Source organism: Phodopus roborovskii, unplaced genomic scaffold, assembly GCF_943737965.1.
Source record: "Phodopus roborovskii unplaced genomic scaffold, PHOROB, whole genome shotgun sequence".
Lineage (NCBI taxonomy): Eukaryota > Metazoa > Chordata > Mammalia > Rodentia > Cricetidae > Phodopus > Phodopus roborovskii.
In genome coordinates, this window is record NW_026126424.1 from 5,737,350 (window position 1) to 5,750,659 (window position 13,310).

The 13,310-nt window shown below is 37.5% G+C and overlaps 1 protein-coding gene across 16 annotated transcripts in view; it reads right to left on the bottom strand.

Moving 5' to 3' along the window:
• Window positions 1-13,310, bottom strand: part of Camk2d (calcium/calmodulin dependent protein kinase II delta) — a 243,671-nt gene that overhangs the window by 79,484 nt on the left and 150,877 nt on the right. For all 16 annotated transcript variants that reach the window (XM_051185550.1, XM_051185545.1, XM_051185543.1 and 13 more), the window contains exon 5: window positions 847-912. In XM_051185550.1, the coding sequence (XP_051041507.1) occupies window positions 847-912 (66 nt within the window). The remainder of the gene's footprint in view (window positions 1-846; window positions 913-13,310) is intronic.

The following is a 13,310-nucleotide window of genomic DNA, read 5'->3' on the forward strand; positions in this document are numbered from 1 at the left end:
GAGTGGAGGCTGAGGCGACTCAACATCAACATCAGCTAAGTGCCACTGTACTACTATAATTTTTGGAAACCTGGAGAACAGTAGAGGTGGAGCAGATGGCCAGTGATTTAACTTTCATAGCATCAATTATGTAATGGTCAGTTCACTGTTCTTCAACAGGGTTTTCAACGTAAGTCAAAATTATAGAGTGCAGAAGAAAAAAGTTAAAACCACAAAGTCAGAATAGGTCTAGGTAAGTAGGCTAATGCAAATTTACTTCAAAAATGTTTTTGAGTAGCCCAGGGATCTTAAAATTGGATAAAACACTGAACCTTTATTAAATTTCCATGAAAACTTTGCTAATTAATAAAATTGAGAAGTTACATGTGAACACTTAGAAATGGGAAAATAAATAATTTTCATACCAGCATTCTAGAGGTTTTAATGAAATATCCAAAGTGTTACATGCTAATAAAAACACTATAAATGGGTCATTGAGACCTTCCACAGTCTATTTCTCTTTGCTGACTGGAAGTGTGTTGTACTGAGGAACTTCTTGTCCCACTGATACTCAGCAGCCACTGTGGCTAACTCAGTCTTCACAACAGGGAAACTCAAGTGAAAATGATTAAAAATTAAATTTAAAACATACATACAGTTTTTCCTTTTTCTAAAAGTGATCCCAAAAACCTTTAAAGGAAAGAAACTTTCCTGATGAAGGACCCATTATAAAGAGAATTCACAGTGGTAATATGAGACTCTTATAATAGCTGGGGCATGATATACTTAAATCTATACATACGAATATAGAACAAGTGTCAGTAATGGAATGAAGTGTGTTTATCTTGCTCAGGGCAAGTCACTTACCTGGCATCAGCTTCACTATAATATTCTCTTGCCACTATGTCTTCAAACAGTTCACCTCCAGTAACTCTGTGAAAACAAAAGAAACACAGTTTTTAAAAATGAAGAAAAGAATTAGGCGTCAGGAAGTTTATTATGTTCATACAGAATTTTTTTCATGTAGTTTTCTAGCTCTCAGATTTGTGTTATCAATAGATCTGGAGGTCACAAATTTTCTGTGTGTAGTAGTTATATACAGCAAAACAATCTACATAGGACGGTTTAGAAGAAAGTTGTCGTTTTAGTTTTAGATATTGATAGAGGTCTGACAAAATATATGGCATACCTTAGCAAACCTTTATGAACAAAAAGATATACACATAAATGTTAAGCAGGTGAAAACAAAACAAAACAACAACAAAACCCTCTGATGGCCCTAAACTGTAGCTCTTTAGTTTTTCTATGTGTATTATTAACACATATTTTTCCCCTTTGGAAATATACACAAAGAAATAATTTTCTAGTAAATGTTGCATCATATAACACTGATAAATAAATCACACTTATCCTGATATGTTAAGTCAGGGCCATGTCTTAATATTGGAAATACTTTCCCTTGTTTGATGCAACAAATATTATTATACATGTGTATGTGTGTACATATGTTATTTGCATGTTGTTCATTGACTCTAGAAGACAAATTCTTATCAGTAAACATTACAGGTCAACGAACACCCACTTAAATTGTGGGGAGAATTTACTCCCAGATTGGGAAGGTATCTATGGGTTAAATCATTACTATTATTTGCTACAATAAATGAGAATATTTATCTAGTAATAAATTGTTGTCTCATATCAATATGAATTCCTTTACTATTGGTGAGGTGGGTCTTCTGTAGTATTTATGGGTGACTCCTTCCTCCGTTATGCAGTATCTGGGTTTTAAGAAAAGGTTTCAGCTTTGAGGTATCTTGTCACAACCAGCATCTGTTGAACTAGTAGTATCTTTTTATAGTCTATCACAAGCTATAAAAAATCCTTACGCTAGCTTATAAAGCTTCACAACTGAGGTAGTCAGGTGTACTATTGATAAAGTGGAAGCCAGTGACTACAGAGCACCCAGTACAGAGTTGATCACATACTGTACAGCACAGCTCTCAACCACTGCCCAGCACACCCTTCCCAGTAAAGACCTGCCAATCATAGGCCCCAAGCCTTTGGAAAGGCGTCAACTGGTAGCATAATGTCTTGTGCATGATCTTAGGCCCTAATAATACACTTCCTTTTGTTCTTTCCATTGCCTGCTGGGCTTCTCATGTTTTGGGACATCATGGAAGAATTGGATTCTCCGAATAACAGCACTCATACTGTAAAGGCTGGACAGTAAGTCTGTATGTTTATCTGAACACATGTGTAACTGCCTCTCCTCTCCACTGTATTCTGAATTCTTCAAGGTCCTGCAATGTGAGTGGCATTTTTTCCAGTCACTATTTTCACATGAAAGTATAACACAAACAATTATGTAAATTTCTATGTTTTTTTTATTATCTCATTGAAACCATGGTATGTGTAATTTAGTTCATTAACATACTTATTTTTATCTCTGCTAGAATCTATAATAATGCAATTATATACAGCACACAAGATCTGTCTATCCGTGTTGGACCAACCTGGAAGCAAGTCTGCCTGATCTCTGATTCCCACCTCTGATCCCCACCACCAGTCCTCTGCTGAAGTTCCACCCCCCCATCTGACTGTCACCACTGGACCATCCTGAGTCCCTGCCTGCTGGATCTTTGACCCCCTTTGCAGAGCCTCTGCTGGAGCGTGATCTTTGACCCCCATCACCTGGCCCCTGCCTGAGGAGAGACCTCCTAGAGAGCTTGGACAACCTAGAGCTATAGACATAGAACTTCTGACCCACTGAAGCTCACTGGGGGAGTACCATAGAGAGAGAAAGAGAGACCCCCACCTGCACCTACTGGAAGAAGCAATGGAAAGATGGCAATACTAGAAAACACCTAACAATAGAAAGACAAGCATGACACCACCAGAATCTAGGGACTCTACACTAACTAGACCTGAAGGCCCCAAAACAGATGAAGCAGAAGAGATGACTTAAAAAATATCTTCATAAAAATGATAGAGACCTTCAAAGATAATGTGAGGAAATCCCTTAAAGAAATAGAAGAAAAAACAAACAAAAAATTGCAAGAAATGAACAAATCTCTTAAAGAAAGTACAGAAAGCCAAGAAAAAAACAATAAAACAGGTAAGGGAAAAGATCAAGACTTAAAAACTGAAATAGAGACAATAAAGTAAACACAAACTGAAGGAATGCTTGAAATAGAAAAACTGGGTAAATGATCAGGAACTACAGACACAAGCATAAACAACAGAATACAAGAGATGGAAGAGAGAATCTCAGGTGCTCAAGATAAACTAGAGAAAATAGATTCATCAACCAAAGAAAAATTTAAATACAACAAATCATAAACACAAAACATCCAGGAAATGTGGGACACTGTGAAAAGGCCAAACCTAAGAATAATAGGCATAGAGGAAGGCAAAGAAGCCCAGCTCAAAGGTGCAGAAAACATAGTCAACGAAATCATTGAAGAAAACTTTCCCAATCTGAAGAAAGACTTGCCCATGAAAGTACAAGAGGCTTACTAAACACCAAATAGAAAGAACCAAAGAAAAAACACCCCTCGGCACATAATAATCAAAATACCAAACATACAGAATAAAGAAAGAATGTTAAGAGCAGTGAAGGAAAAAGGCCAGGTAATATATAAAGGCAGACTATATCAAAATTACACCTGACTGCTCCATGGAAACTCTCCAGGCTAGAAGGTCCTGGATAGATATTCTGCAAGTATTAAGACTCCACATATGCCAGCTCAGGCTACTATAACCAGCAAAACTTCCAATCACTATAGACGGAGAAAACAAGATATTTCATGATAAAGCCAGATTTCCACAGTACATATCTAAAAATCCAGACTTACAGAAAGTTCTGGAAGGAAAACTCCAACCCAAGGAAGTTAACTATGCTCACAAAGATATAGGTAATAGAAAATCCCACTTCACCACAACCCAAGGGTATATTCGAATCCCCTTGATAGCACCCCTTACCAGCAGGAAGTAGTTTGGAAAGAATGACGCCCAAATTCCCAAATATTGTCTATAAATGTTTGTTTTCATTTAAATGGACTTGGTTATATAAAATAAATTAAAAAAATTTCCCATAAAAAAAAAAAGAGAATGGATATGAAGACAGAATCCATCCTTCTGCTGCATATAAGAAATACATCTAAGCTTCAAAGACAGACATTACCTCAGGGGCAAGTGTTGGGGAAAGATCTTCTAATCAAATGGACCCAAGAAGCAAGCAGGCATGGCATGAGCAGTCTAAGGGACCTAGGACAGTGGAACCAGGATGTATCCCTGGTGCACAAAAGGACTTTGGGGACACATCCCCCATGGAGGGATACTGCCTTAACCTAGAGACAGGAGAGAAGGCCTATTCCCTACTCCAAATGACTTGACAGATTTAGATGACTCCTCCTTGAGGGAATCACCCTACATGTGGAGTGGGGGGGAAGGGGTGCATGAGAGTGGGAGAGAGGGAAAGAGGAAGGGAGGGAGGGAGAGGGAACTGGTTTCGATATGTAAAATAAAAATATAAATTATAAAAAAATGCAATTATAATGTACCCTACATAAAATCAATATAAACTGATCAGACAGAAAAGCACTTCTTGAAAATCTCTTACTATTATATATTAATAATTTTGTGGGCTTTCTTCCTGCATTATGATCAACAGTGATATAATTATACTTTTATACATATTTTTTCTGTCTGTGGTTACAACTTGATGGTTAAAGGGTTTAATAAACACTCATTAGAAAAATCTAGGAGCTGATAATATAGCTAAGTGGTAACACATGTGCTCAGCATGTGTGGAGCCTGGGGTTCAAAAAGAAAAGATAAAAGACAAAAGCACAAAAATTTATAAAGCTTGTTTCTGTTAATATAATCTAGACAACATTTGTTACATTAGTAGCCCTCCAGCATTAACACAAAATGCCTGCTTAGTTAATAACTATTTGGACAATAATCAAATCAACTAACTGAGTTAGAAGATTACACTATCTGGGCCATTTATGCTAAGTCAATCCTTTACATGAGTTTAAGAAATCCGGTGTAGCATCGTCAGAAAGACTGCAGAAATATTGGCTATTTACTGCAATGGGCTTTTTTTTTTTTTTTTTTTTTTTTTTAATTGCATCTGTACTTAAAGGGAAATAGTAAAGAGTCAGAGGAGTTTACACTGTGGTAACCTTTGATCTTTGGGTAAACTGTAAAAGTTTTCAGCAGTTACAGTTTTTTTTTTTTTTTTTTTTTTCTGGAGTGTTTTTTAGGGTTGTTGGGATACAAACTCAGCACCCTGCACACACTATGTATACATTTCACTATTATTACATCCTCTGTAGATTCAGAGTTCTCTGTCTCTGACAGTGTTCTTTCTCATCTTTCTTCACTCATTCTTTGTACTACTTCAAATATTTTTCTGTAAATGAAAGCATATTATCCTTCCAGCACAATGTATGAGAAATGTCAAAAAAGAGAAAGAGGAAGTTATAGTAAAATGTACTGTCCTAAAGAGAAACTGTAGTCATACTCACATTATTGTTTAATGGAGCACAAAATTAAGCCATTGCAGTTTTGAAAAATTTTAGGGAGACATGTAAAATTTCATAATGCCACAGATTAAATCAGTTCCATGAGTAAACTATTATATTATTTAACTAATTAGACATTTATGAATAAAATTGTGCCAGAGTTCTACTATAATCTGAAATCATATCAATTATAAGTTTGAAGCACTAATTACCATCTATAAATCTCAAAAATATCAAGACTTACAAGAAAAAAGGGTAATTTACTACTCAAAGTAGGAAGCATAAAAAAGATAAATATTTGCCATTTGTATTATTTATAGTAATTTTCCTTTTGTTTCTAGTCTACACATTGACCTAGAAATGATCAAGAGTAATTTCACCTTGGATGAAATATTTATAAAATTTATGAATAATGGAGCTCTGACAATGAGGTCAGGCAGCTGGAGCAGTTCAAGATGGGGTTCCACAAGATAAAGTAATGCCACAGTGGACCAAAGAACAGACTTGGAGATCAGAACTGGTGTCCCATGTGGTAGAGGGAAAGCCAGGAGTCTTGGGCTGGAGTTGGGAAATAGGGAGCAACATCTGGACCCAGCTATGAGCAGGGAAGAGACATCTTGTTAAAGCAGGAGCAGAATCTCCAGCAAGCACAAGAAGTTAAGTCATGTTAAGGGCAAAGCTGAAGGGTGAATGCCTTGAGTTCTGGCCAACAAGTATTAAGTTCAAGGCTACAAACATGGGTCCTCTCAACTGATAGACAAATAATTACCACAAATGCACAAACTGTATCTGTTTACCGGTTTGTTTTTCTTCCTTTTACACTTCAGTGTCTGGTGTTCCTTTGTCTAAGTGACTACAGCAGAACTGTGAGGATGGCAACTGTGACTGTCACACATTTATCTGTCTGCACAGCGCCCAGCATACTGCCTTCCACACTGCTGAACAGTGCAAGTGGATGTTCACTGGTACTTCCATGTGTGCAACAGATTAAATATCTTCTCCTTTGAGTATGGAGAAATCCACATCCCTTAAGTCACCACATTTAGATGTAAGAACTTTGGAAGGTCATTAGGGTAGAACCCTTTAAAGGGGGGCACAGAGCTTTTGCTCTCTCTTCTTCCCTGCCTGCGAAAATGTATTAAGACATAAACCATATGCACTCTGCACCGAAGCCTGGGACAGAGCCAGTTCCGGCTAACCCCGATCGCATACTTCCTGTCTGCAGAAACATCTGAGGTAAATATTTGGTGTTACGCAACCCAGCTACCTGGTTAGAGTGTTGCCTCAGTCTCTTCACATGGCAAAATGACTCAATGAAGTAAGCATGAGACTTTAAAAAATGAGAAAAACAAGTATGAAGATGAAGGCCTTTTTCTAAAAACACTGCTCTATAACAGGGATTTGTTTTCTTTTGTTTGTTTCTCCCATGGGTGGATCTCGGAGAGAAGGTGTCTCTGGAAGTACACAGGACCTCTTAAAAACTTGGCAAAATGTTTATGTTGAGAAGTGCACTCAGTGATCTTTAACTTTCTAGTTGAGGTCAGCCCATTAGACTGTGAGAGTTGGAGAATTCTAAAGCTGATGAGGTATTTCATGTGTTATGTTCCCAACATGACAAGGCTGTCAGCCCAGTCTCCATGTCGAGTGCCAGCAGTACTACAGTATCTTGTGGTATCTGGTGTGCTAACCCCAACTAATCCCAGTTACCTCATTGGTAAGTGATCTCCAAAGAAGCTCTGAGCAAAGGAAGCAAAGTCTCAGGAGATTCAAAGGGAAATGTAAGATTTAAGATGCTGACTAAATCCAGCCAATGACCGGAATGAGCAACTTTTAGGCAGAGCATGGAAAGGAGATCTTGTATGTTCAGCATTGTATATAGAGTCTGCCTAGTGTTTAGAAGGAGCTTAATAAACATTTTGTGAAATTTATTGCACGATATAAAAAAAACACAATGGACAAAAATCAATGCTTTTCTATATACCAAGAATTGGGAAAACCATGCCTCATCTGAACTGCAGCCATAGCACAAAGACTGAGCAGGAGGCAACCCTAACCAGTCAGTGAGAATGACTGAGTCTGACCTTCCCTTGACCTTGGCCCTAGCCATATGAACCATGAACTCCTTACCCCACAGGGAGGAGCCAACCAGGGTTGGTCAACACCTCGTCCCACAGGGAGAGGCCAATCAGATGTCGATGCTGAAAACATAAGAAAGCAATTGAAGATGATACTAGAAGATGGAAATACATCCCATGCTTGTGGGTTGGAGGAATTTACATTAGGAAAAGAGTGAAATTATCCCAAAGTTATCTATAGGTGAGATGCAATCTCCACCAGGATTTCAATAAAATTCTTCACAGCAGGAGATAAAGCAAACCCAGGATTCAAAACAAACAAACAAATAACAACAACAACAAAAACAACAAAAAACTTCTCAGTAAAAAAGCAATGTGAGAAATATGATAATGCCAGACATCAAATTATACTACAAAGCCATAGTACTGCTGGCACAAAATAAAAGCACACAGTAGATCAAAGGAATGATATTAACACACAACAGTTGGGCTGGCTATCATTAATTAAACAAATGGCAAAGCTATTGTAGATGTGAAGAAATTGACATTCTTGTACATTTTTTTTTTTTAAAAGGATGGAAGATCATATAACCACTGTAGAAAGCAGGAAGGGCTGTAACTCAACCAATTATGCCCTCTAAGTCAGGCTTTACCAAGAATCATTTTTTTTTCGTGGTACAGAAATGCCAAACAGGCTAACACACAACTCCATCCATTTTCAATAGAGTTCCACTAATGGGCAAGTGAGGTGACCCAGTTGATAAAAGCATTTGCTATCAAACTGATGGTAGGAATTCAATCCTTGGAACCCACATGCTTAGAGAGGACCATCTTTCACAAGCTGCTCTCTGACTTCCAAATGTGTGTCATGATATGCACAGTACACAAAAATTAGAAATAAGTTCAATAAATAACTTATTATGTGTCCTCCAACTCATCAAGATATGACTAGCCTTACCCCAGAATTCCTTTATGTCCCCAAGGATGTTCACTAAAGCAGAGAAAATATTCCTTCTCTGGGAACCCTGAATTTGAAAATCAGTGGTGTTAGTGAATGTTGGGGAGTTGGTTCAATCAATAACATTCCCGGTACATGAACATAAGGAAAATAAATTAATCCCCAACACTCACTGAAAAACACAACAAAAACAACAACAAAGCAGGGGAGGTTTCTCTGTGGTGTATATAAAGTGTGTGTGAGGTGCGAGCCATTCACAGATAGCTTCACAAGGCTTCATGGAAACCTTACTATTGAAGTTAGGGCTGTTATGCATTGAAAATGAGGTAGCCCTTGTCTTCTGAGGATGTAGCACTCCGTTTTTTTGACAATCTCTTCAGGTATTACCTCCCAGGGACCCTGTGACTTATATCTATATACCCTCCTTTTAGCTAAACTTACACAAATCCTGCTGGGCACATGAAAGTGGATGAAGTGATTCAAAATTACATAACATTTGGAGGAAAAACCAGACATTGATATAAAAACACATAGGTGTTAGGAAGTAAAATTTAAAAACTGTATCAATAGACACTGATACAACACCAAGCTAGCTTTGGTCACTCAGATGTCTAGCCCCTGAAGTGGAAGCTGCTCTCACACTCAAATGAAGGAGACATTCCTGTACAGGTGAAGGATCTGGCTTCAGTCTGGTACAGTCTCAACTTTGAATTGGACAACAATAATCTTCCACTAAAAAGGTTAGACAATACAAGAAAAAACAGAGCTGTGGACTTGCTGATCAATCATGAGGTCATGAGTGTGAATCCCCAGCACTCACAGAAAAAAAATCAGACATGGCAGTATGCATGTGCAACCCCAGAACTGAGGGGTGGAGGCAGGAGGATTCTGAGACTTACAGACTGGCCAGTCAAGACAATAGAGTAAACTCTCAGTTCTAGGTCCATTGAGAAAGCCTGTTTAAGAAATAAGGTGAAGAAGATACTGAGGAAGAATCCCAACATCAACTTTTGGCCTTCAAATACCAGTATAAGTGAACATGAAATTCAAGCATGTAAACACCACACACACACACACACACACACACACACACACACACACACACACAACATATATCACAAAAAATGAGGAAGAAGAGAAGGTGGAGATGATGACTTCACTAGTTTTTAATATAGATAATTCATAAAGACAAATTTAGCATGTATCATCATAACTTCCTACCTCACCTACCCAAGCCAACTGCACTTATGATTCAGTTTGTTATTCTTTATATATTTCTAATACATTGTTATTAGGTTCACTAATATTTTTGATAATTTACTGTTAATCACATATACACATATGCAAATTTTACTTGTGAAGTAGTAATTTTTACACTAATCCTATTACTGTCAAAGCTCCTTGATGGTATCTGTAAATGTGAGTTTGGCCATGCTAATGCCATGGGCATAGAGAAGTGAGTTATGAATTCTATTACAAAATACAGGGAGGCTAAGAAAGTAACAAATGCAAGTGTTTCTTAACTCATAAATGAAAGCATAGGTCTGTTTCTGGAGTCAGAATTCTTAAGGCCTAGCAAGTCCCAAATAAGACATCCATCCTATTTATGAGGAAATACAATTGTAAGCAAATGTATCTCAGCCAACACTAGTCATTTTGGCATTATGAATAAGGAAAATGCACACCAATGCACCTCTTGTGGCTCCCTCTGCACAGACAGGCTGAGGAACAACTGGTACACTGTCCTGACAGTGAGCCAGTGAGGCCCCAACTCTTGTCCCTTTTGGTCACTTACTACAGATTAAGAAGAATCCTTGTTACTCCCTCCATTTGACTGTCTTACAGAGGTTTCCAGAATATTGCTTTTTCAAGGTTATACTATACATGGAATAACCAAAAACAAAGAAACAAAAGCAGAACAAACAACCTAAGAGGTGTAATAAATTCACAAAGACTAAGACAAGAAGACCCTAGAAACAAGGAATTACATTCTCAGGGTCAGAGTCTCCTTCAAGGAGAAGGTGCTGTTCCAGGGTGACCCCACGGACACAAATAGATGGTTGGGCAGAAACAGCTGGGGAAGGCATTGGGCAAAAGGGAACAAAATGATTGGAAATTAGAGTCTCTAAGGTCATACTACAAAGAACATTCTAGAAACTACTTTCCCCCAAATGTTTTTGGCTTCCTATTTTCTATCAACAATCTTTCTGATGTGGGGAAGTAGCTGTGCTTCTGTAGAAAGCTCATTTTAAGTATCATGTTTCCTCATTTATGTGAATAAAGGCTTAAATCGATCAAGACATTGATAGATTAATTCTCACTGAAGTACAGAGACAGTGCTTCCTGAAGGGTTGCCTGGGGAGCAATCTCGTTTTTAAATATCAATCAAGGGGAACACTTGCTTTATTCCCAAGCTTTTGATTTATTCAATAACAAATTAATGACTTAGTAACTATTTCTAGGATTGACATCAATATAGCCACAAGACGTCCATGCTGCAGCCTGAGTTTGCTCAGGAAATGGATTTGCTGTTTTGAGTGACATTTTAGTCATCTGTCTGGAAAACCACTAAATTGGATGGTCTATTGCATGGGTGTTTCATACACATTCATATGCAAACACATACAACATGCCTCCTTGATAAGGTTAAAAAGTCATATTTTCTCTGGTAATTTCATGACTTTTACTGGTTAAAGATGACTCAATGAATTTCAAAATTAAAAAAAATACATTGCAATGATACTACATTCTTTCAAGGCTAATTAGAAAGGAGAAGGTTGGTATGAATGTATATGTTTCTGAATTAAGGATTTTCTCTAAGAAAACAAAACATCACTTCTCTTAGAGGAAGTTTTGTCTCCTTCAGAAATAAAAAGCTCTATCACATTCCATTAAGAAATAAAACATCAGTCTGCCACATTATTATCACGTTTAACATGATTGGTTTTGATTGTTGGCTTGTTTAGAGGGAGGGATAGACGCCTGGAAGGAGAGAGAGACATATTATTCTGGGTGGGTAGAGGAGAATCTGGGATGAATTGGAGGGGAAACATGATAAAAATGTGTGTTCATTATAAAGAATCTGAAACAGCTTGTTATCTTCAAATTATCCAGTTCTTAAGCCTGAATTCCCATGCAATTTATGTGTGTTGTATGTATGTGTGTGCCTATGTATGCATTTTTTATGGTGTACTTGTGAGCTCATGTGGAGGCCAGAGATTGACATAGGGTATCTTCCTCAAGCACCCTCCCCATTATTTGCAGAGTCAGGGTCTGTTAGTGAAGCAGAATGGCTGGACAGAGAGTGCCAGGGCCCTCCTCTCTCCGTCTGCCCATGACCATATAAATTCACTAATGTACCGAGCTTTTCATACTTACTGTACTAATGGAACCATCTTCCTAGGCCTCCAAGTATATGTTCGTTTACAGTAAGGAAAGATGTAACAGATTCAATTGCTACTTATGAAGATCTATGTGATTGTAAATTTCTCTAAGTTTTTATAATTATGAAGATCAGTATGTGTAAATGTGCCTGATTTTAATAACTAACTTGTTCATAAGTTTGTGTGTATGTAAATGATTGCTACTCATATACAAGCCTCTCTGTTAAGAAGTAAACTTTTTATAAAATAGACTGCATTCTTAACTTATTACATAATTGCTTAATTCACTCAGCACAGAATTAGTGGTTTTGTCATCACTCAACCATAAAAAAAAATAACCTTCAGTGATGAGTTCAAAAATGAAATTCATTCACACTTACACAGCGACCTTAGTATTTTAGTCATCATTACTGACAGCAGTTAATCCTTGGAATGCACATGATAAGTTACTACAATTCAAATCAGACTGTGTGATAACAAATGGCAGTGTGAGCACTGTATCATGCATGTTGAAGGGTTTCTGTATGGGCTTTCACTTCAACAATGCTCTTACATTCTGTCTCACTCCTTGCTCTTCCTGTATTACTCTTTTCCATCTTCCCATCACTATAGGGAGAGGACATGGCAGAGCCTTATAAAGCAAAGCTCAGAGTGTTTCAAGTTTTTGCAACTTTCCAAATCTAAGATAATGGGCTGACAGTTGCACACATGATGATGCCATTCCACTGTCCTTCAGTATGGGATAAGGAAAGATGAATCTTTAAATGGGGAAAAGGTGGCAGCATTCTACCCTACTTGACCACCTGCAAACTGTGTGTGCAGGTAGCTGCTTTGTTAAAGTCTGGAATGTGTCTGTACTGACCAATTGCTCTTTGAAGCACCATGAAAACAAGCAACTCTGGTGCAGTGTCAGGTCCACAGGATCAATTTTCATAAGGGAATACTAACATCAGTAATTCTTGAGAAAAAAAGGGGGGTGAGTAGAAAATTGCACAGGTTATTACACTATGGGAGGACCCTAAAATAGTTCTTAATAATTCTCTTAAGAATCTGTGAAACAGGATCAAGATTAATGATTCTTTAAAGGATAACATGACTTGAGCAAAGGGGCAGCCTACAGTGTAGGAAAGAAATCTTCATCTCTAATAGAGAAAGAACAGAACTAACTAGAACATTCATTGTTGCAAACTGATTTATCAGTTATGATACAGCACAAGACATTATGCTGACACTAAACTGATTATGAGGATCATTTAGAACCATGAAAGATGTGTTTACAATAGAAGTGCAAGTTTTACAATACAAGCTTGTACATATATATGGCTGTAAATGTTAATAAGTATGAATTTCCTTCATTTATAAAACACCTTTCTCCTTCCACGTC